At 31.4% G+C, this 26,273-nt stretch overlaps 3 protein-coding genes across 4 annotated transcripts in view; all 3 read right to left on the minus strand.

Moving 5' to 3' along the window:
• The window catches only part of LOC121132341 (uncharacterized), a 31,193-nt gene extending 15,482 nt beyond the window's left edge, over positions 1-15,711 (minus strand). Inside the window, exons 1-2 of one of the 2 annotated variants that reach the window (XM_040727731.2) lie at positions 15,559-15,711; positions 10,462-10,602 (exon numbers count right to left, since the gene is read on the minus strand). In XM_040727731.2, the coding sequence (XP_040583665.1) occupies positions 10,462-10,578 (117 nt within the window). In that variant the 5' untranslated portion in view covers positions 10,579-10,602; positions 15,559-15,711. Of the gene's footprint in view, positions 1-10,461; positions 10,603-15,079 lie in introns of both variants that reach the window. The other variant, XM_040727730.2, reaches the window with a different exon arrangement.
• Positions 12,816-15,081, minus strand: LOC121132342 (glycosyltransferase 25 family member). Its single transcript, XM_040727732.2, has one exon. The coding sequence runs from the start codon at positions 14,772-14,774 to the stop codon at positions 13,080-13,082; it is 1,695 nt and encodes a 564-aa protein (XP_040583666.1). The 5' UTR covers positions 14,775-15,081; the 3' UTR covers positions 12,816-13,079.
• A 4,314-nt stretch (positions 15,712-20,025) lies between the features above and the next one.
• On the minus strand, positions 20,026-25,808 carry LOC121132343 (tyrosine-protein kinase Src64B). The gene is made up of 9 exons (XM_040727733.2): positions 25,774-25,808; positions 25,531-25,685; positions 24,778-25,454; positions 24,310-24,718; positions 23,806-24,239; positions 23,376-23,638; positions 22,205-22,490; positions 21,706-21,836; positions 20,026-21,637 (listed from the first exon to the last, which is right to left on the minus strand). Exons 3-9 carry the CDS (start codon positions 24,812-24,814, stop codon positions 21,527-21,529), a joined length of 1,671 nt encoding a protein of 556 aa, XP_040583667.1. The 5' UTR covers positions 24,815-25,454; positions 25,531-25,685; positions 25,774-25,808; the 3' UTR covers positions 20,026-21,526.
• Positions 25,809-26,273: the final 465 nt, after the last annotated feature.

Below are 26,273 nucleotides of genomic sequence, written 5' to 3' on the forward strand. Positions count from 1 at the left end.
CATTGCCTCGAAGTATAAACCGGTCTCAACTCCATAAAATCACAAATATGTGCATGGCGTAAAATTTAAAGGAGTTTTCAGTTTTAGACGCGCACACCTGTATTACTCAACTAAACAACACATGAAACAAAACTAATCATCATCTTTAGTAAATCTACGTATAAATCCAATCAAACACCACAAAGATATGCTTAAGATGATTGTTTATATCAACCTATGTACTTTCTGAAAAGAAGTGCACTCTCCATATATATAGTGCTCCCAGTCCTATGTCTCGTAAGTGTCAAAATGTAGGAGCAATAACAAAAAAGGTAACTCGTGTGCAATATCCTCTACGCCGGTGTCAGTGCTGATAAGGCTCCAGAGACCGGACTGGCTACAACATCAAGAAGTCCGTTATATCCACTTACTCATGCAACAACAATATGGCCGACTTCTGGCCTGCATTTATGTGGTCATCCTTCAGTCCTGACCTCAACACCCGAGACTTCATATTTTAGGACGTCTTGGAGAAGAATGTATGGCGCATTTCGCATCCAGCGTTACAGCTGGTCTCCGAAAAAAAAAATTGTATTTGTCTTGTGGCTATGGAAATATATATCGTTAAAAGTAAAAGTATTAATTGTTCAGATTTCAACGTCACACCCGGGGAATTAATTTGAGTTAAAAGCTACGTCAAGTTAGGAATTAAACTCATTTGTCAAGATATTATTGTATAGAATATGTTTTCTGATTGCTACGGTAATGGTGAAATTACCCAGTTGGCGAAATGCCCATGTTAGGGCCATGAATTTGAATATTATTTTTATTTGGATCTCGAAGCTTAGTTTAAAGGGAAATAATATCCCATTAATCGTTTTATAATTTTTATAACCCCCTTATGGGCTCAGCCCCGTAAAAAAAATATATTTGGACATTCAACATAAAAGCAAGTGAGGATTACATTGATATTCTTCGACAAATGATCATCAATTTATATCAATAATTTTTTCTTATTAACCCTTTGGAGCTGCTGCAAATTGCACTCGAAGTACCCAAAATTGACTGTTGAATCGGGGCCAATATAAGTATTATCAAACAAATAAAGGTTCTTAAGTATATTCAAAATTCTTGGCTATCTTAACTCATTCCATTCCTTTGAATACGTAGCCTTTAATTTACTCAAATATGTCCATGAAATATTGGACTGCCTGTATGTATACAGGGTTCGGAAGTAAAACGTGGACTGTTAATAACTGCTAATTATGTAATTAAAATAGAGAGGTTTTGTGATTTTCCTCTGCATATTCCGAATTAACGGTCTTTTCTGTATAAGTAAACAATAATAAACATTTCTCTAATTTTTCATCATGAGTGAGCAAGAAGCAAAAAGGCAGAGTATCTCAGACCTTCTGGATGCCAAAATTGAGGTAGCATTGTGAAGTGCTCCAGGAGAACATTTACAAGGTGGCCACGATGAAAAAGGATGGAAAAGACCTCTCAAGGAAAGAAGGAAGTGGGGGACACAACTTCAAAAAGTTTCTGGGGGACCTGAAGAAGAGGATCAAGGAGGACCCACAAAATCCATGAATCAACTCTCTAACGAGTTTGACGTGGACGAGGGAACAATCAGGAGGGATGTGAAGGAGGACTTGGAGTTGTCCCTTTACACAAGGACACCACGTCACCTGTTGATGCACACTCTGAAGGAAAGGAGGCTACAGAGGTACAAGAAAGTTCGTGCGTGGATCAAAGCAAATGGGTCCACAGTAAAAATTTTCTCTGACGAGAAGATTTTCACCGTGGACCAGGTCTACAACAGTCGGAATGACCTTTGGCTTGGGGGATCACCAGAGGAGGTCAAGGGGTTGTTCTGTACAAAACATGCCTTCCTTCTTTTTTAAGGCTTGGGAGAAAATCTGCAAGGAGGCCTACTACAAGGTTCTGGGGTTCACCATACTCCCATGGCTCAAGGCCGCTTACCTATAGAACAACTATATGTCAACGTATTTCTGGCCCCAGAACATATGGCCATCATATTCGCCAGATTTGAACCCGTAGCAATTTGCTGTGCGGGGCACTTTGGAGAGGGAGACTAACCGGACATCTCATCCGAACGTGGACTCCCTGAAGGCCGCCATTGTGAAGGAGTGGAACAACTTGTCCAAGAAGTTCATCATAAACTCTTGCAAGGCTTTCCGCCGCCGTGTGGAGGCTGTAATTGCTGCTGAGGGTGTCCATATTGAGTGAACATGTTCACAAAGGACGTGTCTCAAAGTTTTGTTTAAAATTATTTATCGAAAAATAAAATTATTGGCATTTTTCTAAAATCAGTCATTCAGTCGACGTTTTGCTTCCGAACCCTGTATAGGTATTATGTAAAAACATAAAAAGGGATTTTCTCCTATTTTCGATTTTTTTTTAAAGACTGTTTTTATGTTGACGTACCACCTATTTAATAGCTCCTTTTATTTACTAATATAATATGATATAAATATATCTTTAAATACAGAATATCCATAAGTTCATAAATGTTGGCCAATGCAGTTTTTTTTTCTGAGTCTTGAATCATTCCTTCTTCACGGAAAATATTTCTTATTTTTTGCTTAGAAAGCAAAGAAAAATTACTTAAATAGATTTATATACTAATGTTATTTCAAAATATAGGGAGTCTCTTGGATACAAAATACTACTTCTTTTTTGCCGCATTCCCACAGGATTAAGAACATCATTAAAATTTAATAAGTTAGATTCAGTGTAGAATGTATGTACAACAATGATTCCTTAGATATTGTCAATGTGTTATGTACCGCTGAAAACATGTTTTTTTTATTTTAAGCTTTCCTAATTATCTAATAGATGTACTAAAAAGAAATCCTTAATTTTTTCAATAAATGGCATTAATCATAAATCACGTCGTTATTTTTATTATATCACGCAACCTTTTCTCCGAAAAGAAACAGAAAAAAGGCCCGAAATTATCTGGTAGTTAGCTATATAAGTCAATCATACCAACTGCTACATTGTATTTTAATAGTTAGATTATTATAGTATTGCTTAGTAATATTTTATTAAAAGCGTAGCTTTTAATTTGTATTACTATACGATAGCCAAAATTTATTATTATGTATTTAATATTTCCTTACATGTTCTTAACTTCTTGTATATTCGTCTATGTATTATAAGTACTGTGTTTTACGTATTATAAATAGTCTCGTATTTTGTAAATAAATTAGAGTATAGTTAGAATACACATGATCTTATAATAAGTGTAGTCTTATTCCTCCACGCCATTTCTTCCTCTCATCTCTCCCGGTCATCCTGGATCTCTCCTATTATAAATAAGTTTGTGTCTCTCCCTCGTCAAGACACAACATTTATTCATATAAATAATAAGATGGTCAATATATATATTATATAAACAGCAAGGGGCCAACAAGAAATGGTATTCCTGTTCTTTTGGAAACGGAGCATATGTATAGAATAACTTATTACTTTGTGTATTTATGACAAAGAAGACATTGTGAAATATCCATGACGTATCGAGGCAGTCGACAGCTGACAACAAATACATAGGATAGTTATGTGTTAGCGAGGTAACGCCGCAGTATATTTCGTGTTGTATAAGTACAATCAGTTTACGCTTGATGGTGTTAAAAAGATAAGACTACGTACTAAAAAATTTCAAAAGACAGTTTTGTGATTGTTTTAGAAATAAAATAATGAATTTCTTTTAACTAAACCTATTACGTATTATAAATATTGGCAATAACAGTTTCTCAATTACATTATTTTTCTCAAGCCATTCCCTAAATTCACAGACTCAACAAATCCGTTCTCATTGTCATCAAAGGAATGAGTGCAAACATACAGAATGTCCTCATTTCATCAACTTTCAATTCAAAGTATATTGGATACTATATTGGAATAATATAGTATTTTTGCCATTACAACTATAAATTTTTATTGGATTCTATAAGTGTTTTAACATTAGTAGACTTTTATAGGAAAATCTGAATGTGATTGCAATTTAAAAGATTAGTGAGTTGAAAAATTATATTTATAATTATCTATTTTGGTATTGTATCCAAACAAGGAAGGCGTTTTATTTCATCCAAAACGATATTGCTTAGAAAATAATTTCAAGTGTGGAAGAATCTGACAAAGCTGTTTCACCGCAAGATGCCCCTTTTTAGATACCACAAATGACGTCAAGTTATCCTTTTTCTTATAAATTTTCTTCCTTTTGCTTAATTCACATTGTTAACCCAATTAAATGGCTGAATTCATAGACATATATAGATAGTACTAATCATGATTATGTAAATAAGATTTATTTGGACTTTTGGTTTTTATTTACCTTTTCTACCTTTATTTGCATTTTTAAGTAGAATAAGTGTATGAGTGCAATCGTTCCATAGTAAGAGCTCCGATTAGACACTCTCTAAGTTGTCCCTTCCAAAACAAGAGGCTTCTGTCTTCTAGGTTCTCAACCCCCGTTTATGTTATCCATCTTGCCACCAAAACTATTGAGGCTTTTAAAATTCATTTTTCCTCCATAAATATTTAGTCCATCCATTTTTTTTTTTTTTTTTCATTATCGTTAAATAACTCTACGACTAGAAAATACTTCGTTTTAATTGATTTTTATTTGCGTATTTAGCTCAACTTTTACACATTATTAGGACATTACTAGTAATTACTAATTGCACCTTCAATGCCCATAGTCGGACAAAAAGTTGTCGTGTAGCCAACCAAATTTAAGTTAGGTGGTCTTCGTTTCACGAATTGTTTTATAGCTTTGCATTGAAGGAAGTATATAAATTCTTTAGGCATAAAGTATATTTCTTTCCCTAGGAATGACCAGGGCCCGGCCTAGGCACATTTGGTCTTTTGAACTTATGGTATATCACTGTGCCCATTTATCAGTTCTTCTACTCCCTATGTAGCGGGTGTGCTTAAGCCTTCTCTTACAGGTTTCTAGCATTATATGATCTAGCTATTAATTGAACAAGTATAAAATATGAATTTCTAAAGCCCCTCGTCTTGGTTTGTTATAATTATTATAATCACATTATTGGCATGTTTGTTTGTAATAAGAAAAACTCTTGTTTACACATAAATATATGGTTTCTGAGAGTTATATTAAGTATGTATGTACAAAGTATGAAGAAGTAAATAAAGTGTATAGGTAACGGGAAACTTTGTACATACAAGAGTTAGGCTATAGTGACTTAGTACAGATGTCTATTCGGGATGTATCCATCCCAAAATGTTGAGATCCATCCAGGACTTTAACTGAAATGCATGTCCATATTCTACACAAAAACCGTACCATGGAAACTTTGTCACAATGGCCTCATCTTATAGATAGCAGCAAGTAACATCATTTGTAGAGTTCAAATTATTGTAAGGGAAAATATAGCACGACGAGAAGGCGTGAGCAAAATTTATGGTAATCCTGATTGAAGACCCTTTTTTGTTTGTTTTTTCTCTTTTTTTGCCCACATGGCGTAACTTTATTATTCATAACCAACATAAAGGCACATCGCATAAAACATAAAATTTTAAGCTTAAAAAACAATGGGGAAAACAAGAAAATTATCAAACTAAAAATAAAGATAAAAACAAACCGAAGAATAATTAAAAATTAAATCACGTTATTGGCATAGTTATCATTTACCTGAAGAACTAGTCCATATCTTTAATTACTTTGATATGTAATTAATAATGGGGATGACGTCTGTAAGGTTTAAATCCTTCTTAGTCCTTTTTGCATGTATTAATTGTTGTGTTTTTGTAATAATGGTGTATACCTTCCTCTTTCCCACAATAGTGTCCTAAAAATTCATATCTACGAGTTGTTTCTCCAAAATTACTGCAGTCCATATGAGATCCGCTCACTTAAAAGCCTAGAGCTCCAGAAGAGATGGTCAGAAGTCTCTCTTGCTTTATTACAAGACCCTTGTTAAAATTAGCTGCCAGTTTTATGACTTTGGCAGAAGAAAATGAACTACTTCTACATTTAAAATACCATTACTGTAGGAAAAATATTGTGACTACATTTAAATTCCTCTATATTTGTATTATTATCGTTATTGAAACAATTTACACCAGAAAGACAATAATGCTTACTTCGGAGAGAAACGCTAACCCCACGACGATCGATAAATAAAGAGTACACGCAAGAACCGTTTTCCTTCTCTAATTTTTAAAGGTAGCTTTTTCAAAATAAACATTTCACCTCTAATCATTAGTAATCGGATGTATTTAGGGCATGTAAAAAAAATAAAAGAAACGGAAAATTAACTTGGTCATCTTGACAATTTGAAGAAGGCTATGGAAGAAGGCAGCTTAGCTGTCATGAAGTTCATTAGATCAGCTACAAGCAGCTGTGAGGTAAATAAACAAGAACATGGGCATGAATTTTTACGACATCGATCCTCAATTCCACTCTGAGTCCAACAAACAATTACAATTATAACTCCACAACAAATGCTCAAGGTCTTTTATGAGCACACACTAACGTTCAACCAGGTTTTTAATGTAATTGAATGTAGTAGAAAAGGAAGTTCACTATGCAGGAATTGAATAATAACGATAACAGCTCAGGATAAGAAAATTTTCTCTTCAATTTCCCAATTCCAAAAAAAAAAGAAACGAAAGAGTATATATCGCAATTTTTTTAGGTCACTTTCGACGCCTTTTCCCTTTCAGGTAGTAAAAACAGTAAAATATGGCGAATTTCTCCTTTTCAGACCTTCATACTTCACGCACGATAATTCACAACTGAACCCACCAAGCTCAAAACTGTCCAGAAAGCGTTTGCAGTATACATTCACACTTTTACAACCCCTTATCATATGATCCTATGTGACCAATTATGAACAAGATATACTTAGTTATAAAAAAAAAGCGGGAAATACGAAATTACTTTTTCTCTGACCTATTCAAAAAATCATATTTTTTTATATAATAACTATCATTTTATTTTAGCTGAAAAATGCAATTATGCCGAAATTACCTTACCTGATTGGATATAAATAGAGTAATTGCTACTTTTCTTGGGGAAAAATTAAAAAATTTCATCATGCACAATCGTCAAACTTTTTTTGAGTATTTCTTTGTTTCGTCTATTAGAACACTAGATGGATCAGCTAATTGGACAACATCGTCATAGCAAACATGAGTACGCATACTTATTAATAATAAATAATTTATCTTGCACTTGAAATTATGACTATTTCAACAGAGAAAGACATTAGAAAATTTGGCCACTTTATAGATAAAAGACTATATAGTTTCAAATATTCCTCAAATCAACTAGAAAGACTTGGAAATAGAAAAATATCAGACATATGGGGAATAAGAATTGGAAAACAGAAAATCAATGGAGAAACAATATAGATATAACTCATGAAGTTTATTAATTCGCTGGACAGTGATGTAGTTTGGACCTTAAAAAATACGTTAAATATATTATAATTTAACTCTATGTCTATCGAAACTTAATGAACTAATATTATTCAAATCAATGATAAGCTATGTAAAAAATGGTTGAATAACTAGTTTGAAAAATAATCATATTGAAGAACTACTTAATCCAATGGCGAAAATGTTTGTAGTGGCTCCCTCTACGTTGTTAACATTTTTCTATTAACTTCTCACGATTCTAATAATCATTTGAAATAGTCACAATATGTTAATTACAATCACGATATCGTCTTCTTTGTACAGGCGGAGGATGACCTGTAAGCTGTTAAATTATCTCTATGCGATGAATATAGGTTATTGATTTACTTGTAATTGAAAGGATGGCACCGTCGATTTTCCTCGCAAGTTGCTTCAACCCATCCAGTTCTCTGGAAGTTTCACAAACTTTTAAACGATGAAGAAAACTTGGCACGCATAGAGATCATTCAACAACTTGCAGTTGCTCTCTGTTCAAAGAAGACGATATCGGGACTGTAGCCAATATATTGTAACTATTATAAATAATTATGAGAATCATGAAAACTTTGATTATTTAAGAGCAATTACTCATAATATTGTATTTTGAATATTTATTTCTTTTAAAATTGATATATGTATTATGTTTTTCAATTATCTCATGTTTATATTCGCTGTTAATTTAGAAAATATATAGAAAATACAAAGTTAATAGTAAATAGATATGCAAAAAAATCGACTTTTGGTTAATTAATATAGGTAAGAATTCACCGGTGGGAATTAACCGGAAGGGAATTCTCCGGGAATCATTATAACTTATAGGTAAACAACACCCATGCCCCATTGGAATAATAAAATATATTTGATAAGATTGTAGGGTAAACAAATTTCTATAGTAGTCAAATGAGATAAAAATGCTGCGGGCCGGGTTACAAAATTCAAAAGATGCGGACATGGATACGGCCTTAACATAAAAAATAAGCAGCCCAGTTTGCTTGCAACAGCTGGATCATTATCCATGTTACTGTTAGTTGTCGATTCCATTGCTTCATTTACACTTATCAGTGTTCCTTGAACGTTGATTGGTTGAGTTAGAATTACTTCTTGATAATAATTTCACAGTTGGGCAGAATTATCTAATTAGCATGTGAGGGTTGCCTCTTTCATTTTCTTTTGGGAGGAAAGGTTGTGCGATATAATAAAGGTAACGAAGAATCCAGGTTCTAAAAAAAGTCAACCTTGAGACGATAGGAAAGATCGTCATTTTCTCAGATCAGGGTAGGTTTCGGATCTTTAAACCTAAATACTCGAGACAATTTCGAGTACCAGAACTTTCTGATCAAGATCCGAAACTAAAATTAGACGGATACTAGTATCAAATTTTATAAGCATTTTACCCAAAGTTCAGACTTAAATAAAATAGGATCAGGACTAAAGTTACAATTTTGCTGATACCTGATGCCGAAACAATAAATAGCGGAATGTTATTAGAACTTACTTATTAGTATCAAGCAATCAATGTTAAGGACACTGATTAGAGACAAAGAAGATGCAACTTCAATAGCCAACAACCAAATGCAGAGTACATTTGAGTGTTTGTGAGTAGTGTTGTGTCGGTCCTTATTTTTTCGGTCCAGTCCAGTCTAAGGACCCGTCCTATCGGTCCTTAGGACCTTCAGTCTATGGACCGGTCCTTAACACCGTCGGTCCTTGGACTTTTTCATAAAATATCTATGATTTATTCAGCCAAATAAGATATATTAAATATTTATTAAGATTGTAGCACATATCTCATAATAATACAATATAATACGAACATATTATATTGTTACTTGATTATATAATTTATTATTATGTAAGAGAATAATTTAACCTTCTCTAAGGACCGTCAAGTGGGACTGGACCGCGGGTCTCAGTGCTAAATAAGGACCGACACAACACTATTTGTGAGCATGGCGTTACCTTGCTAACACAATAATATACAGCAAATTTTTATGTCAGCTGTCGATTTTTTGGGTTCTTACTCATAATCAGTATTCTGAACGTTAATTGGTTTAATTATAATTAACTCCTTTTAAACTGTGAACAATTCTAAACAATCATTAAACAATAGTTCCATAGTTGAGAAAAATTGGCTAAAAACCAACTGATTTTTAACCCTTTTTTTGTTTCTTTTCGGGAGAAAGGTTCTGTGATACAATAAAAGTAACGACACGTGAGATAACGAAGAGTCAAAAAATGATCAGCAAAAACTACAAAATACAAGAGGCGGCATTGTTTGTATGTGACAAACATAGAAGATTACAAAAAATTATATTAGATACAGATTTTAATTTATATAAATTAATTAATCATTTTAATTTCCCTCCTTACAAAAATCAAAGGTTGCGTTAAAATATAAAAGTTAAAAGAAACGTACTTTTATATTATAGAAAAATAACTTTCAATTAGACATGTGCAGTTAATTTGTGAAGACGTCTGAGAAATTTATCATTTTTGTAAATTTTGCCTTGAAAAAAGTGCAATAATTGAAAGCTTATCAACAAATAACCGTTGATTTGGATATACATCACAGGAACCTATTTACAGCTCTTAATAATGTTATTTTTGATTTTTTGTAATGTTTTTATTTTATTCTATCTCACAACCTTTAACAATAATTAATAATGACAAAATATAATGTCATATTGTGAATGAATTTGTTTTGCATTGTTACATACATTAAGTTCTGTGACAGAAAAAGATATTACATTTTAATTGTAATAAAAGAAATTAACTTTCTCCGTATTAATTTATCTCTAGAAATAGAACTCATTAGTTCTTTCATGATATTATAAATGATAAACAAGTGATGAGAGAAAATACTTCTAAATTAACTGAATTCGTACATTTGATAAGACATTAAAATTTAATTTATGTAATTATATTTCGTATAGTCAGCAACTACATTATGAAATATTTTTTGAGCAGAATTGATAATATCAAATGAATAAATCAAATTCAATACAATATTTGGTTATTTGAAATTCTTACTTGTGACAGAAACAATACAGCACTTTGCCAATTTTCTCTTGAACAAAACTTTGTTGTGGATCCATGATTGCGATTATATATGTCCCTGGAACACCCTAGAAACTCATTACTATCCATTGTTTCTTCTTTTTCGTAGATTTGCTGTAATCAAGGATGATGGTCTTAATGATATATGAATATTTTGGCCATTAAGTGATAGTTATAGAAATTGAATTTTGGGATAAAATAAACACACTAAAAACATTTTCAAATTTGATACTTTATGCTCTTAAATACATTTCAATGATGGAATTGAGCGTTTTCACGTGACGTCAGTATTATTGTGGTAGGCAATTTGGGGGGTCTATACAACCAAGTTTTATAACAAGGAAACCCCTTTTTCATTAATAATATGATGGACTATGTGATGTCAAAATGGGACCAACAAATAAAAGGACTTAAACCTAACTGGCCATCAAAATGGTATCTCTCTATTACCTAGTGTTCTTATGTTTAACTGCCCCTAAAATGTATTTAAAATATTTGATTATATCGTTATATAAATTATTTTTGTGTTGCAGATAAAAATTAACTATTACAATTACTTTTCCCATACTTAAGTAATCGATAAAAAAATAGTACGAATTTTGCAATTTTTAAGGATTTTTAGTACATATTACTTTGATTTAATTCAAATATCACTGTTTATCATTGATATTAAGTAGTATTTAGTGCAAAAAAAAATATGATTTAAGCAATTTGATGGAGTTTCATCAAATTTTCATTACATAATTTCAAAAATTTAATTTTTGAAATTATGTAATGAAAATTGATTGGAAATTTGTTTGTTTTATTTAGTAAAAATATAAGCTTATGATGTCAGTGAAAAACTACTATTAATAATGTCCCATTGTCCTTTTATAATTAACGCCAAGTTTATCATTATTAATTTATAGATTACCTTAATTGCATGAAAGCAGCCTTTATTATTATTATATATATAGCATTCAAGGAACACTTTACATAATATAGGAAATCTGAAAAGGCAATTATTTTCAACGTAGTTGAAGAATATTGACAATAAGCATTCAAAATTGAAACATTTACAGCCAAATTTCTGCTTTTTTGTCGTACAAAGACAGTATATATATTTTTATTTACGTATGGGATATAGAAGGTGTTTCATACAACTTTGGTACTGTCAAATTTTAGAGTGTAAAATCCAACTTTGAATAAGTCATTACAATAATGTGGACGCCCCTGAGTAGAAGCATTTAGGATAGTAGAATCAAAAACTTTTAAAAGCAGGACTATTAATAAAAGACCAAAAATGTGTATTTTATTTCTTCCAAATTTTGCAATGAATGTAATCGACAGTATAAATATATATCTCACTCATTCTTCAAAGCTGTGAAAATTAAATGCATCTTCATCCTGCACTATCAGAATGAAATCAAATTACACTGTCAACACATTCAGAGATTTATTTCTTTTAAAAAGTTCTCAAAATTATGCACTCACTGCCTTTCAGTTATCCAAAATAATATTTCCTTTCAAGAGCACCATTATTACCTAAGATTCAATCTTCAAACATAAGCCATTTCAGGGGCGTCCTAGGATTTTTTCCACAACGAATGACTTTTTTTTTCGAGAAAAAAAAATCCCAAAAAAAAATCCCCCTGCGGACACCGGATATTTTTTAACAGGCCACGAGTAATTTTTTTGAAACTGAGACTTTATTCTTTTGGAATTCATGTTGTCACATGGAAATTAGTCTTATACTGAACTATACAGTAATAAAACGAGTTTTTCACCGTTCAATAACATATCTTTAATTCAAAAATTATAGCATATATATAGTGATATTTGAATTAAATCAAAGTAATATGTACTCAAAACCCCATGAAATGTCTAAATTTGTACAGTTATTATTCGTTTTTATCAATTTAGGACGAGTAAAATATGATAATTAGATAAAAAGATCTTATTCTCTCTATTCTTATGGAATGGAATATAGAAATAGGATTGTATATCCATGTAATAACATATTTTAGGGTTAGATACTTAATAAAACTAGGCAATTGAGCAATAAAAAAATTAAAGACAGTAATTTTTAGTGCCTCAATTTGTTGGTCCCATTTTGACATCCAATGGCTCACTGTTTTCCTTAATATAAATGAAAAAGGGGTTTTTATTAATATAAAACTTGGTTGCTTAGGGGCCCAAAATGGGCGACATCCAATTTGTGACGTCACGTGAAACCACAATATTAACAGATGGAAACAGCTAAGTACATGATCAGTAAGAATTAAAAAACAAGCTAAAGAGTTTTAAAAATAAGTATAAGTTAGTATGCAAACTCAAAACAACAAAAATGATTTATCAAACGTTTTAAAAATATATTCTAAAAATAAAAACAGTCTTAAATGATTATTTGACAATGATAAAACAATATTTCAAGATGTTGAATGTTTCTCTGTATAGTGTATATCATTTTTATAAGCGAATAATAAATATAATTTTGTATAACAGAGAAAATAAAACAAGTTTGAGTATCTCATAAACTTTCTACAGAAAAACATAATTCTAATTTGGCACCATAGATATATCACAACTACTACCTAAATGAAAATAATGATTTAAAGTTCGTCTTTTTTTATAAGCATTGAATCCTCAGTATCAGAAATGTATCCCTCATCCCCAGTGTAATGAGTGGGATGGACCAAGAGGGGATGCGCACTTAGGGCTTTTAAATTTCTATTCTTAAAATTATTTTTCCACGTTTGATTGGGATGTCGATCATACATGATTGGAAGATACTCATCAACCGGTACCATTTTTCCAAGAGGTTTTTCCTCTAATAATTTCTTTGCTCCATCAAATGTAATTATATAAGAAAGAGTCCAGTATGTGTAATCAACGTGGACTAATTGTTCAGAGCCTTCCACCCAGGGTTCTTCGGAGTTATGAAGAATTTTTCTACCTAGAAATGTTAGGTCCCAATAGTCTTCAAGATCGTCTAACTCTTCTAATAAACGCTCTAACTTGGATCTAAAGAAAGGTTCAAATCGAATATCGTCCTCAAAAATAATCACTCTATCATATCCTTTTTCTACAATATCCATCCAAATATTGTAATGGCTTAGAAAACAACCAATTTCTCCAAATTTTATAGGTCGTTCATGATAAGGCTCCAGAAATCCAGGCATCATTTTTATACCCTGTTGATCTATCACCTCTTGAGTCAGCGTTTTTCCGTCAACTGCATCTGTCCATTCAGTTTGAATGCCTAATTCGTCGTAGCAAATCTCCATTCTTTTTCGCCTATCCTTTCGTCTTTTCAGATTGATGGAATAAATATGATCAACACCCAACGTGTCCTTAAGAGAAAACGGATTCCGTACAAATTCTTTAAATTCTGGTAGGTATGGAAGAAAACGAGGACTAAAACTTGATATAGTCTCAAGTCGTAGATTAAGAAGGTTTAATGTATCATCTTCCAAAGACTTAGATTCGTCCAGAGGAGGTATAATATAACCATATATTCTTTCATTGCAAACTGTAATAGGTATATAATTCATTTTAGCAGATAAAGCAAATACAATTATATCATCTTCAGGGCCATCATAGTCAGGGATTTTTTCAGGGATAAAAGTAAGATACTTGGAGTCTTCGTGATTTAAATTGATTAAGAAACAGGAATGCACCATTGGCACTAAATGGCATCCCACTTTTTTTCTCTCCAATAAAGGTTCATACTCTTTAGTACGCTCATAATAATAGGTTTCAGACATTCCAGCCCAGAAATTTGAGTAAAGTCCAACGGATTTCAACATGGGTGCGATTAGGGGATGATAATCCTTTTCCTCTAACAAGAGTTTGAGAGCGAAAGGATCAGTAATAAACACATCTGCATCCAAGAACCAAATCCAATCTGCCCAAATAGCTCTTCCATGCTCTAGAGCTTCTTCCTTTGACTTCATCATCCACCTAAATCTTTCAGGGGTCCAACCCACTAGGGGGAAATCATTACTCGTATTTTCCGATACATTAACACTGAAACTATGGTAATTATATTTGATTTTAATTTTCTCTGTCCAAGAACTAATAATGAAAGGACTGGCATCCTCGGGTTCGTTATGATCACATCGTATATAAAAGGATATCCTTTCCTTCGGGTAGTCCAAATCTTCAATAAGTCTAAGGAAATGAGGAAGTGTGTGCTCCTTATTTCGAACAAAAAAGACCAAGAGGATTTTGGGGCTCAAAGTCGTTTGAAGTGAAGGAGGGATGAAAATGCAAAAAGTGGATAAAAAAACAAGGAGATTCCTCATAGTTGCTGGGAGCTACATAATCAAAACGAAGAATGGATACAGATAGGAGGCAGCAAGATCATTTCATGATAATAATTAAATAATAATAAAAAAAGAGGCAGACAAAACAAGGGAGTGTGTTGGATTGTTCCCCCAAAGTTCACATGTGGACAGCATATTTTTATCATTTCTATGAATTGGGAGGAGCAAATCCAAGAATGAGTAAAAATGGGACATTTACTAACAAACACAAACACAAGCACACACACACGGACAAGCACACCAAGAAAGTCACAACATTCGTTGCTCTGGCACACACAACTTACGTCGACGATGGAGGTGAGATGTGATCATATATTTGGACTTTGAAAAACCTTAAAAAGAAAGTCCTCATAAACTGAAATTCTCGTAGTCATTTATACATCTTCCTTTTCTATTTTAATGAAATAATGTTTGAGTGTGTACATTATTGCTGTAGTTGTTTTTGGGTATCATAATGAGGCACGCTTTTAGGTGTAGTAGATAGTCGCTCCGTAGACAAATGCTCCCTCTTTCAATCTTTCCACATTTTTAGCCTTCTTAAATCACTTCGTTCATACTTTTCTTTCTTTCTTTTTGGGTTGGATGGGTGAAGTGGGGTAACTACAAAAAAAATAGGCTGGGCATCGTGTCTGTGTGTGTAGTGAGTGCTGTTGTGTATGCAGTTGACAGTTGCGTCAAATTTAGGGGTAGATCACAAGGAGTGAGCAACGAGCTCATGTTCAAAAGTCATCGTGTAATTAATTTGACTTGCTGACAGACTTACCAACTGTAGACATTCACCTTCAGAGCACTGATGAACCTTCAATTTTAGGTATTTTTTGTTTGTTGATCATGACACCACACTTAACAGAAGTACTAACGCAAGACAGCAACTAAAAATAAAGGTTCATACAACAGGCTACAACTTGTGTAGAATAGGAAACAGTGAAATAAATTAAAATGGATATCTTTTTTATGAGGCGTGCGCTTATTTTTACTGAAGTGCAAAAGAATTTTCACAAATTAATAAAGTAAATATAGTAAATTGAAGCATTAACAACTCATATCTTACCAATTTTAAAAAAATAATTTTTTGAAGAAAGTTTAACCATTCAACTATTATCCTTTCAATGTTATAGAATACTTATTTTTAATTTAACCTCATTTAAAATGATACACATATATTATGTACCACCAGCTCCTACCTACGTCGAACGTCAACTTCTCTTTCATTCATGCAACCATTGAAGCGCTGCATTGGAATGCATATCTATCATTGATAGTGATATGCATTGGAAATTAAAATTTCATTGACTTTTTCTATTTCCTACTCAGCAGAAGAGCCTGGTAGATGAAAGAAGAAATGAATAGCAACTGCGTGTAATTAAATACTTGTAAATAATGAGAATATGGATGGATCTTTTCAGCAAGGCATTGAGATATATGGATCTATATCTACCTTTCGGTTCGGTTTCTATGACATAAGCTTTTCCCGTTTAGAATCCTAGCCCTCCGCCCCCTTAAAATGGATATTTAACCTTTCAAGTAGGGATATCAACTATCGTACCTTTGGAAGAGATGTTTTGTTTTTTCCTCATTCGGTGGGTCCTATCTCTTAATGGAAAGATAATTGAGGAACAGAGAGAGAGTTATTATTCTCTATCTATAGTTCCTTTATTAAAAAATTTGAGACCATCTCTCCTAAAGTCAATTCCACTTTGTCTCCTACACTAAGAAAACTGTTTCCTCCATTTCACTAATCACCAATATATAGAGTTTGCGTTGTACGGTCTATATGGACAATTATAACTATATCTTGGAGACTTCAAACTCACTCCTACTCTCCTTATTATTTATGACACTCTTTTTTCATTGAGAAAAAAGTAGAAGTGGTTCATAGCCTCTCTAGAATAATGTGGCTCTCTTTTATCCATATTTTGGTCCGCAAAGCATATTCTATTCTGCTATTATATGTGCAAATAGTTCTTGGGAACTGTTATGTTGTATGTCATAAGTAATTATGAGTACATCCTAACTTCTGTATACTTAAATTGCAAAATCTGAATGTTAATCTAATTATAAAGCTTAGTGAATCGGGAATCCTCTTCTTAATTGGCACCATATTTGAATATTACTCTTGTGAAGATTTTAAGATTTTCCACATAAATATATTAATTATTACAGATTATTATTAAATGTTTCCCATAACAGTTTTGGGAGTTCAATAGTGGTTGTTTTATTGAAGAAAATTCTTAAAATGTAGCAAAATAAGTATTGATTGGTAAATTAATAAAAAAATTATAAAACTAAAGATATTTAGCAAAATTTAGATTCTCTATTCATGAACGCTTCATTAGATATATTTTTTTTAAATCTTATTACAAATATTTTGGACATGTAAATGCTATTTCATTGTTGTGATTAGTATCTTTTAATATATTAAAGTATTTGGAAATTTTGAGATCCTTCGTATTCTCAGTTGTAGAAAAGTTGGTCTATATTAAAACTTGTTCAGCCAATATGAAAGTGGGAATATTTATAAAGTTTGATTTTCTGAGTTTAAACATATTAATATTTACTAAACAAGTTATATTTCTGAAGAGAATAGTAAAAGTCATGAGGCAAAATAGATCATTACTCCAAACATCATATTCAGTTCTATCAGTAAAATATTGAAACTTTAGTTATTAAATTCAAGATATGTATCAAATTAAGATCTTAGGTTATCATGTTTATTATTTAAAAGTATTCTTAATATATAATTATTGGTTTCTCTGATATATGTATTAATGGTGTTTTATTTTTAAAATATGCATAATATTAGGGCAATTTTGTATATCCCCTAATTTAAAAAATACTCATAAATGACTTATCACCTGAATTAAACGGATACATCTAATTGCGATATATATCTTTATGTATATTATAAAAATAAGAAGTTTGTTTCTCTTGATATAGTTCCAGATATAGTCATTGCTCATTGGGAATGATCACCAATATGACGGATTTTATATAAAAAACAATAAAAAGTCTGTATTTGGTATATGAAATCATCCATCGTAGTAACAATAATTAATTAACGGTAAAAATTTACATAATAAATAAGTAAATATATTGCTGATTTTTTTAATTCTAACTAATTAAAGCTTCAATAAATATGAACTTTATTGAGATTTAGTATAAGTAAAGACCGTACTTTCTATTAAGTATTGCAAATGATTAGATTAGGACTGGTAACTAATGATAAGACAATTTGTTAATCCCAAGTCAAGTCAAAAATCATATCCGATATGACTCATACCTAAGCAATGGAAGCTTCATCTTTTTATAATCATACCTTTATTCATTAGAATCACTGTTCAGTATTATGGAAAAATACTTTCGAGGAGGAAAGGACTGTGTTGGTTGCCACACTTAATTTATTTTCAACTATTAATTAATAGGAATTTATTTTCCATACACTTATACTTTTTATGAATCCCTTCATCAACCTAAGATGCAAAAAATCCTTCCGATTGATACAAGTCAATCTAATAACAATTTAAAAATTACTTGATCTAATATATTTAATTTTATTTCTACACATAAATAAAAATGTGCAAATCTACCAAAAATTCGACTTCTCATAATGATTTGCAAATAATGTCGATTTGGTACTTTTTAGGTTAAAATATAATTCGACTGAACGAAATATTACTTACTATTTTGTAAATTTTAAATTGATTATAAATATAGACGGGCCGGGGGTAATGAATAATGCCCCCCAATTTTGAGGGAATTAAGTATAGATATTCATTATTTATTCAGATAAGCAGCTTGGTATATTCGAAGAATGTTAGAATATATATTTTTAGAAAGGGAATTTGTGTTTTTAATTCATAAAGAAAAATAAAATAAAAAATACATAAATTTTCGATTTTTTTTTTGAAATTTCCCATTTTTCTAAATCCAAAGATTTAGAATGTTTGCATGAGCATGGGCATCCTGGTTTAAAATTAAAATTAAAATTTCAAAAATCTATAGATATTCGTAGAAAATTAATTTTTTTGAAAAAAATTAGAAAAAGTACATATTTTGGAAAAAAATTAGAAAAATGAAATTTCAAATATTAAATTTTTGGAAAAAAATAGAAAAATGAAATTTCAAATATTACATTTTGGAAAAAAATAGAAAAAATTTCAAATATTACATTTTTTAGAAAAATGAAAAAAAACGTTTTTGGAAAAAAAAAAATGAAATTTCAAATATTACATTTTTGGAAAAAAAATAGAAAAATGAAATTTCAAATATTAAATTTTTGGAAAAAAAATAGAAAAATGAAATTTCAAATATTACATTTTTGGAAAAAAATAGAAAAATCCATAGCTATTCATAGAACATTATTTTATTAGGGGGAAAAATTGAAAACTCCATAGCTATTCACAAAAAATTAGAAAAATGAAATTTCAAATATTAAATTCTTGGAAAAAATTGAAAACTCCATAGCTAGTCACAGAAAACAAATTTGGTAAAAAAATTCCAATTTCATTTTTTTTGGAAAAAAGTTTCAAGCATCCATAGCTATTCACAAAGAATTAAAGTTTTTAGAAAAAAAGATCCAAAATCTACAGTTGTTCTCAAAAATTGAAATTTCAAATATTTAATTTTTTCCTCTGCTCCACAATTTCCCCGATTGACATTTTTTTTAATAAAATAAATCTATCAAAAAAAAAAAATCTAGTAAAAAACCAAAATTACATAATTTTTTTGGAGGGAGGGGCTACAGCCCAACCCCTGCAGACGCCCCTGATGAGCGAAACATTCCCTTAACACCCAGTAAAATGATCCCTTTGAATAGTTTATATAATCTTATAAAAACACTAATATAAGGTAGTTCTATTTGAGAGTAGCATCAGGTAAATGTTATATATTTACAATGAATTATCATAAGAAGGACACAAATCAGGAATATTGATATACACGATATGCATTATATATCATTATTATTATTATTATGAACAATAATATGGAAAAAGAGATTTAGATACTAAAAAAAAACTTGACTTAAAAATGAAGGATTTCTTCGCCAAAATAGATTAATTCCTTATTAGAAATATCATTTATCACTACAGTCATACTTGCATGGTTTTTGTTAATTTAAAAAAACCTTGAAACAACATATATATTATGCAACATTGATTAACACTTTGCTATAGTAGTTATTCCTACATTGGTTTCTAATTATAAATGAAAGTAGTCATTGATAAACTAGTTTAGTTTTGTGCGTGTTTTTTTATTACTTATTATAGAAAATGAGATGAGGACATGGGAAGAAAAATAAATAATAGAATACTGACGTGCTTTGATAAGATTTAGTAACTAAAACAAGATGCATTCACTACAAAGACGTTAAAATCAAACGAAAATATTGATTGGTTTCATTTTTTTTAATGGCATATTCCTTTTCAAATGGGAAATAATAATGATATAGAGAGACACAGATTAGGCCAACATTACAAAAAAAGAGATTCAAGCCTTATTTATCAATCAATAGGAAAAACACATTATTCAAAACACTATCATATTTAACTTTTACAATTGAAATGTTTTCTTCCCTTCTTCAAAAGTTAAATCCTTTGTTAGACTCATCAAATGACTAGAGAGAGTTATGTTTAAAATATTGAAAAATAATTACAAGTTATTGTATAAAAAGTAAGCTTAAAAATGAGCATCAGATTAAAATATGAGTTAGTTAAACAAGTGTCAGAATAAGGGATGGTGGTGTACATTAGTAGAAGAACTCCACTTTCATAGAAAGCCCGAAATAGTATACAAACCATCAACAGTATATTTATTGTCAAGTTAGTTTTTCACGACATTGGTAGTAAGAGAGAGATAGAAAGAGCTGTTTTAATATTCGCTTTGATCAACAATGAAAAAATTACAACACCTTATAAACAAATTGTTGGTGGGGGGGGGGGGATAGCTGCTAATGGATTTTTTTTTAAACAAAAACTTGACAAATATTTTGTTGAAGGATATGACAATTCAAAACAAGAGTGAAATATTATATAAAAGTCACGACAAAAAGGTTTAGAAAATGTGGCATCTATAGAATTATCATCATACTTCAAAGTTAATATTTTTTTTCACATTTTACTTTTAGACACCAATAATAAAAAATACTTATAAAAATTACAATTATGTATATACGTGAAGTGTATTTGAATAAGCTTGCAAATATTTTTGAAGAGTATTTTTTGAATGTTTTTCGAAAAAAATAACGATATAAAAATAGTACATTTATCTAATCATTTTGACTTAAAAAATAACAACACAGGAATATAAAGAGAATGACAGAAGACAATGGAAATAAAATATATAAATCATCCGATCAGTATCTATTGAGACTTAATATTGGGGACGATGATATATTACGGGGAAAAAGCTATAATGCTTTATGGAAAATTTAGAATTAAGCTCAATTATCAGTCATAATGACAAAATTAAAGATAAAATAAAATTGATTATTTGATATTGATAAAATAATAAAAATAAAATCATATTAATTAGGCTTCAAATTGATTCTTATATATAGTAATAAAAAATAAATAAATATGAAAATTAAACTACTGGCAATAAAAATGAGAATACGCGTCTTCAGGCAATAAATAGGGAAATAAGGATATTAAACATAATCCGACAACGTCATAGTATGAACAATATAAATAGCTTCCGAGATCTTTAGATTACACGGTGCTTGGAACATTTATTTACTCCATATATTGGTTCTGAGTAGTGATGTTAAAATCTTCAAACATATGAGCCAGGAATTCGAAAGTAGGCCTCTTAAATGGATCTCTATTCCAGCATTCCAACGTGATCTATACAAAGTAAAATTGTGTTATCAGAACTTGTATTAATCTTCTTTTTTTTTTTTTTTTTTACTTACTTTATACACGTTTGCCTGCGCAATTGCCACTTCCTTGGGTAAGGTTTTTGATTCAGGATAAGTGGCATTAGTAGGTTGAGCCATCCTATAGCCCCTTTCCACTTGATCTATTACCTCTCGATTATTCATACCTTTAAAATAATATATTAAATATATATTAACAACCATTAAACACCACAATTACTTTTCATAATAATGAATTATGTATCAATTCGTAAATAAAACAAATAAATACTTATGGAATGACAAAATGAATAAATAAAAAAGTGGAATATATATGACAATTTATAAAAAGAAAAACTTTTTTTTCACAATACTACATGTACATTAAATCTGGAAGTAGCCAAGTGTGAACTTGAACCTTTTCCATCATTATTAACAAAAATATCAAGTATACATGTACTTTAATAACTATTCCATTAATAGATTCATTCATTTCTAATATACCCTTAAAGTCTTTTCAACTTCTTTTAAATCTAGCATTTAAGAATCCTCTTACCTGGATAAGGAACCTGTCCATACGTAAAAACCTCCATGAGTAAAATTCCGAACGACCATACATCAGATTTAACTGTAAACTTTCCAAAAGAAATAGCTTCAGGAGCTGTCCATTTGACTGGAAAACGTGCACCTTGATGAGCTGAGTATTCATTGTCAACTATTACACGAGCCAAACCGAAATCAGCGACTTTAGCGATCAAGTTTTCACCGATCAAAACATTTCTTGCTGCAAGATCTCGATGAATTAGACCCTTGCGCTCCAAATGTGACATACCTTTAGCTACCTATAATTTAAACAAAGGGAATGTTGAAACAAATGAAAATACACTTTTTACACTTTTACAAAATTCCCTCATGATGGAATTCAATAATAAAAATAATATTGATCAATTTAATTGTCCTGGAGACTCCACATAATGTTACACAATCTAATAATTATATCACATATAAAATGGAATACAAAAATTATGTCATTACTATGCTCATTTTCCAAAAATGTATTTCATTATGAAAATGAAATACTATTATTTTTATTATTTTGTTCCTTTTTTGTTCCATTGAAGTTGCACTGATGAAGTATAATTAAACATTATATTATTACATTTACTCCATCTGACCTAGGAGTCGTCTTTGTAGTCCATATACATAAAGTATATTTCATTTTCTAGGAAGGACAGAGACGAAAACCTACGCACATTGCGTTTAAGTTTTATCTCGAAAACTATCTCAAAATTATCAAATTATCTCGAGCATGTTGTCTATTGATCTACGTCGTTCAATACATTATGTTATAATTTGGTACTACTTGAGTAATAATACTCAATACTAGATACTACAATGAAACAAAGTCATATAAGGCCAATATATGGGATAAATTCAAACATATATCCCTCACTGGAAGGGTTCATTTTCAAAATGATACAACAAATCTTGGTAATTAAGAAAACTAAATCATAGTACTTCCAACTGTGAATTCACAAAAATATTAATTCTTTAAGTGAGCTTCAATATTAATGGATTAAATTTTAACATTGGGCTAAGAGAGCTCATGCAATAATAAAAAAATACTAACATGAAATAGTACATTATTTGACTATAACATCCTTCAAAGGCATTAATGGCATTTAACATAAATGAATCAATATGAGGGGAAAAAAATAGAGGCATACTTGAGCAGATATGGATATGAGATTATCAAATGTAAGTTTTCCCTTTCCATCTTCTTTACGAAGAAAATCAAGAAGGGCTCCATTGCACATAAATTCTGTAATTATGTAGAAAGGTTCTTGATCCGTACAAACTGCATACATAGCCACAAGATGGGGATGAGAAAATTTCTTCATAATTTCTGCCTCTTGTAAAAATGCTTCAGGTGACATGGTATTTGGTTTGAGTGTTTTGACTGCAACTTCAACACGCCCTTGCCAAGTTCCTATGAATGAAACAGTGTACAAATTAATATAGAATAATCATTAAAATATGCCTATTAAGATTCCTTTTCGTAAGTTTATGAAATTAATTTGTTTAAAATGACATGAAACACATTTATTTAATGAATAAACTAAAATGCATCAGAAGTTGCAAAAATGGAGTTCTTACCCTTCCAAACTTCACCAAAGTTTCCAGCTCCCAATTTCTTCGTTAACGTAATTTGACTCCTGGGAATTTCGTACTGATCCCTTGTGACATATTCGAGGGCATTACTCCTTCCATCCCGAGGTTGAGGTTTAGAACAAGGTTTAGTAAGCTGACAACATAGTCCTTTACACATAACACTTTGATATCCCTTCACTAAGTCTTGAAGAGAATTAAAAGTTTGTCGTGTTGTGATGAAGAAACCTCTTCCATTATCAAGGGGTTTTATCTTATAATGTTTAACATGATAGCTCCGTTCTTGATCCCAATCTTTGATACTAAGTGCGAAGCCTCCCGGATTTTGTTCACTCTCCCTCAGTAAAAATGTACCTCGAGCATTAGTGTGAGACATGAGGTATTCCTCAGCTTCTCGTCGGCTAATTTTACCGAAATACCATCTGAAATGAGGAGAAATTAGAATCTAATTATGAGAAGGAAAGGAAGGGAAGAAGGGCCTTCGCTCCTTACTCTTCACTCTCAATAGAACTTTGGAAGGCCACATAGTTACGAGGAATATGTCCTTTTTCTCCAGTGACCATGTGACGCGCAACCCACCAATCAGGATCCGTGTCGTCCAGGATCTCCATCTGATCTCCCTTTTTGAAGCTCATGTCGCCACACTCGGATCCTTGGTAAGTGTAGAGTGCGATCACCACTTGCCCCCGGATCGTGGGCCGAGTCCCATTAATGAAGGGAGCAATGGAAGATGCTCCGTGGGATGGACTTTGACCCACGCTCCCCCCAGAGCTCACATTTCCATTACGAAGCTGTGGGTGCAGATCCTCATGCGCGGAACGGATCCGATCCACGCCGCCTCCCACTCGGGTTGGATCAGGACGATAATCATTGACATAGGGAAAGCCGTTGGGGTTGCCACCTAGGCACACAAATACAAATATGCATTATCAATAGCAGCAGCTCCAATGCAACTCTTACCACAAGAGGATTTCTCTTTACTCTTCCCATTCCCCATCCTCTCGCTCTCTCTCACTCACTCTCTCACGCGATTCCTCACCTATCACCTCCTCTCACTAATTCCTATCCATGGCCGAGGCTTTTCCAGCTCAGAAAGTAGGGCTTCGGGTCACGAGTAGGCACAAATAGCTGATCCAATCACTTCCAAAATAAATTTCCCCAATCACGGCTAGAACAAAAGACAAGAACAACGAAGAGAAATATCAAAAAATGAAAAAGAAAAAGAAGAAGCTTTTGAACCCTCGGTTAACAGGCGTGCCACGAGCCTAGCCACAACAATCACTCCTTCTTCCTTATTCTCCCACTAGTCAGCATTCACTTTCCATTTGCTAACATTGATCTTAGTGTCTTTTCTTATTTTTGCCGGGTACGCCTTCGACGTTGGTGGGTAAGACTCGGGTTGTCATTCCGGGGCTTTAAAAACAGTCACTTAGAAGAGGGGGAATTTCTTATTCAACATAACATCGAATATACACATTATTATCACATTAAAAGGAAGCCCATAGGCAATACGAATTTGGTACGTGTAGTCATCACTCGTCCAGCTTCCCACTCATTCATTAGTATTGGGGGAATTCTTTGTTACTACTTATTATTATAAGTTATAATAGCTTGAAATGCAGTTCATTTTTTGGTTACTAACATTTAAATGGGAGACAAATATGTATAATAGATTAATTCTTTCACATTTATTGAATTTTATATTTAAATTACACAAATGATGAAAATGGTAGAGTGGTTAGTTAATTACAGATATAATTTGCTTTGTCCAACATCTTCAAAAGAAAAAATGGTAAATCGAAATATTCCAGGCTACTATTTTAGTTTTTAGTCGATGGGATATCTACATGTTATGATATGTTAAATACCTAAAAATGCGGATAGAACTATCAAAATTTATACATTAGCGGGTTGTGGATATTTCTGAAATGCGTTTAATATTCGATAAACCCCTACCTAAACTATAATACTTTCTTCAATTCAAAGCTCTGAATGTATCAACAAAATGAATTATGTAATATACTTATGCTATAAAAACATTTACGCCAAGCAAAAAAGAAAATAAGAAACTTAATTAATGATCTTGAGATAAATTGTATACGACAGCTGCAGTTTCTTTGTCTGTGAGGCCATTCTAAAGTAAATTCATTTCGTTATTGTAACTTGTTAGAAACATGAGTTGGATCAGATGTCTATTTATTTATTTGATAATGTATATTTACTTTGTGCATAATATAAATATTTTAATTTCCTATCAATGATCACATAAAAATGTATAAAATTGTTAATTATGTAATGATGGGGGTAATAAATGAATTAATAATCACAACGTCTTATAATTTTTCACGAAATACCCTGTATAGTTTTTTTTTTTTATGGTAGTATTTTATTTTCTTATTAATCCATCCAAATAGCATATAATATCTTAAAATATACGTATCAAGAACCAATCCATA

Source organism: Lepeophtheirus salmonis, chromosome 2 (genome assembly GCF_016086655.4).
Source record: "Lepeophtheirus salmonis chromosome 2, UVic_Lsal_1.4, whole genome shotgun sequence".
NCBI classification, from domain to species: Eukaryota; Metazoa; Arthropoda; class Copepoda; order Siphonostomatoida; family Caligidae; genus Lepeophtheirus; species Lepeophtheirus salmonis.

Coding starts and splice junctions, on each gene's coding strand:
- LOC121132342 (XM_040727732.2), bottom strand. CDS start 14,774: ATGAGGAATCTCCTTGTTTTTTTATCCACTTTTTGCATTTTCATCCCT.
- LOC121132343 (XM_040727733.2), bottom strand. CDS start 24,814: ATGGGGAATGGGAAGAGTAAAGAGAAATCCTCTTGTG. Junction 24,240..24,309: donor AGTTCTATTGAGAGTGAAGA/GTAAGGAGCGAA, acceptor TCCTCATTTCAG/ATGGTATTTCGGTAAAATTA. Junction 21,638..21,705: donor CGCAGGCAAACGTGTATAAA/GTAAGTAAAAAA, acceptor TACTTTGTATAG/ATCACGTTGGAATGCTGGAA.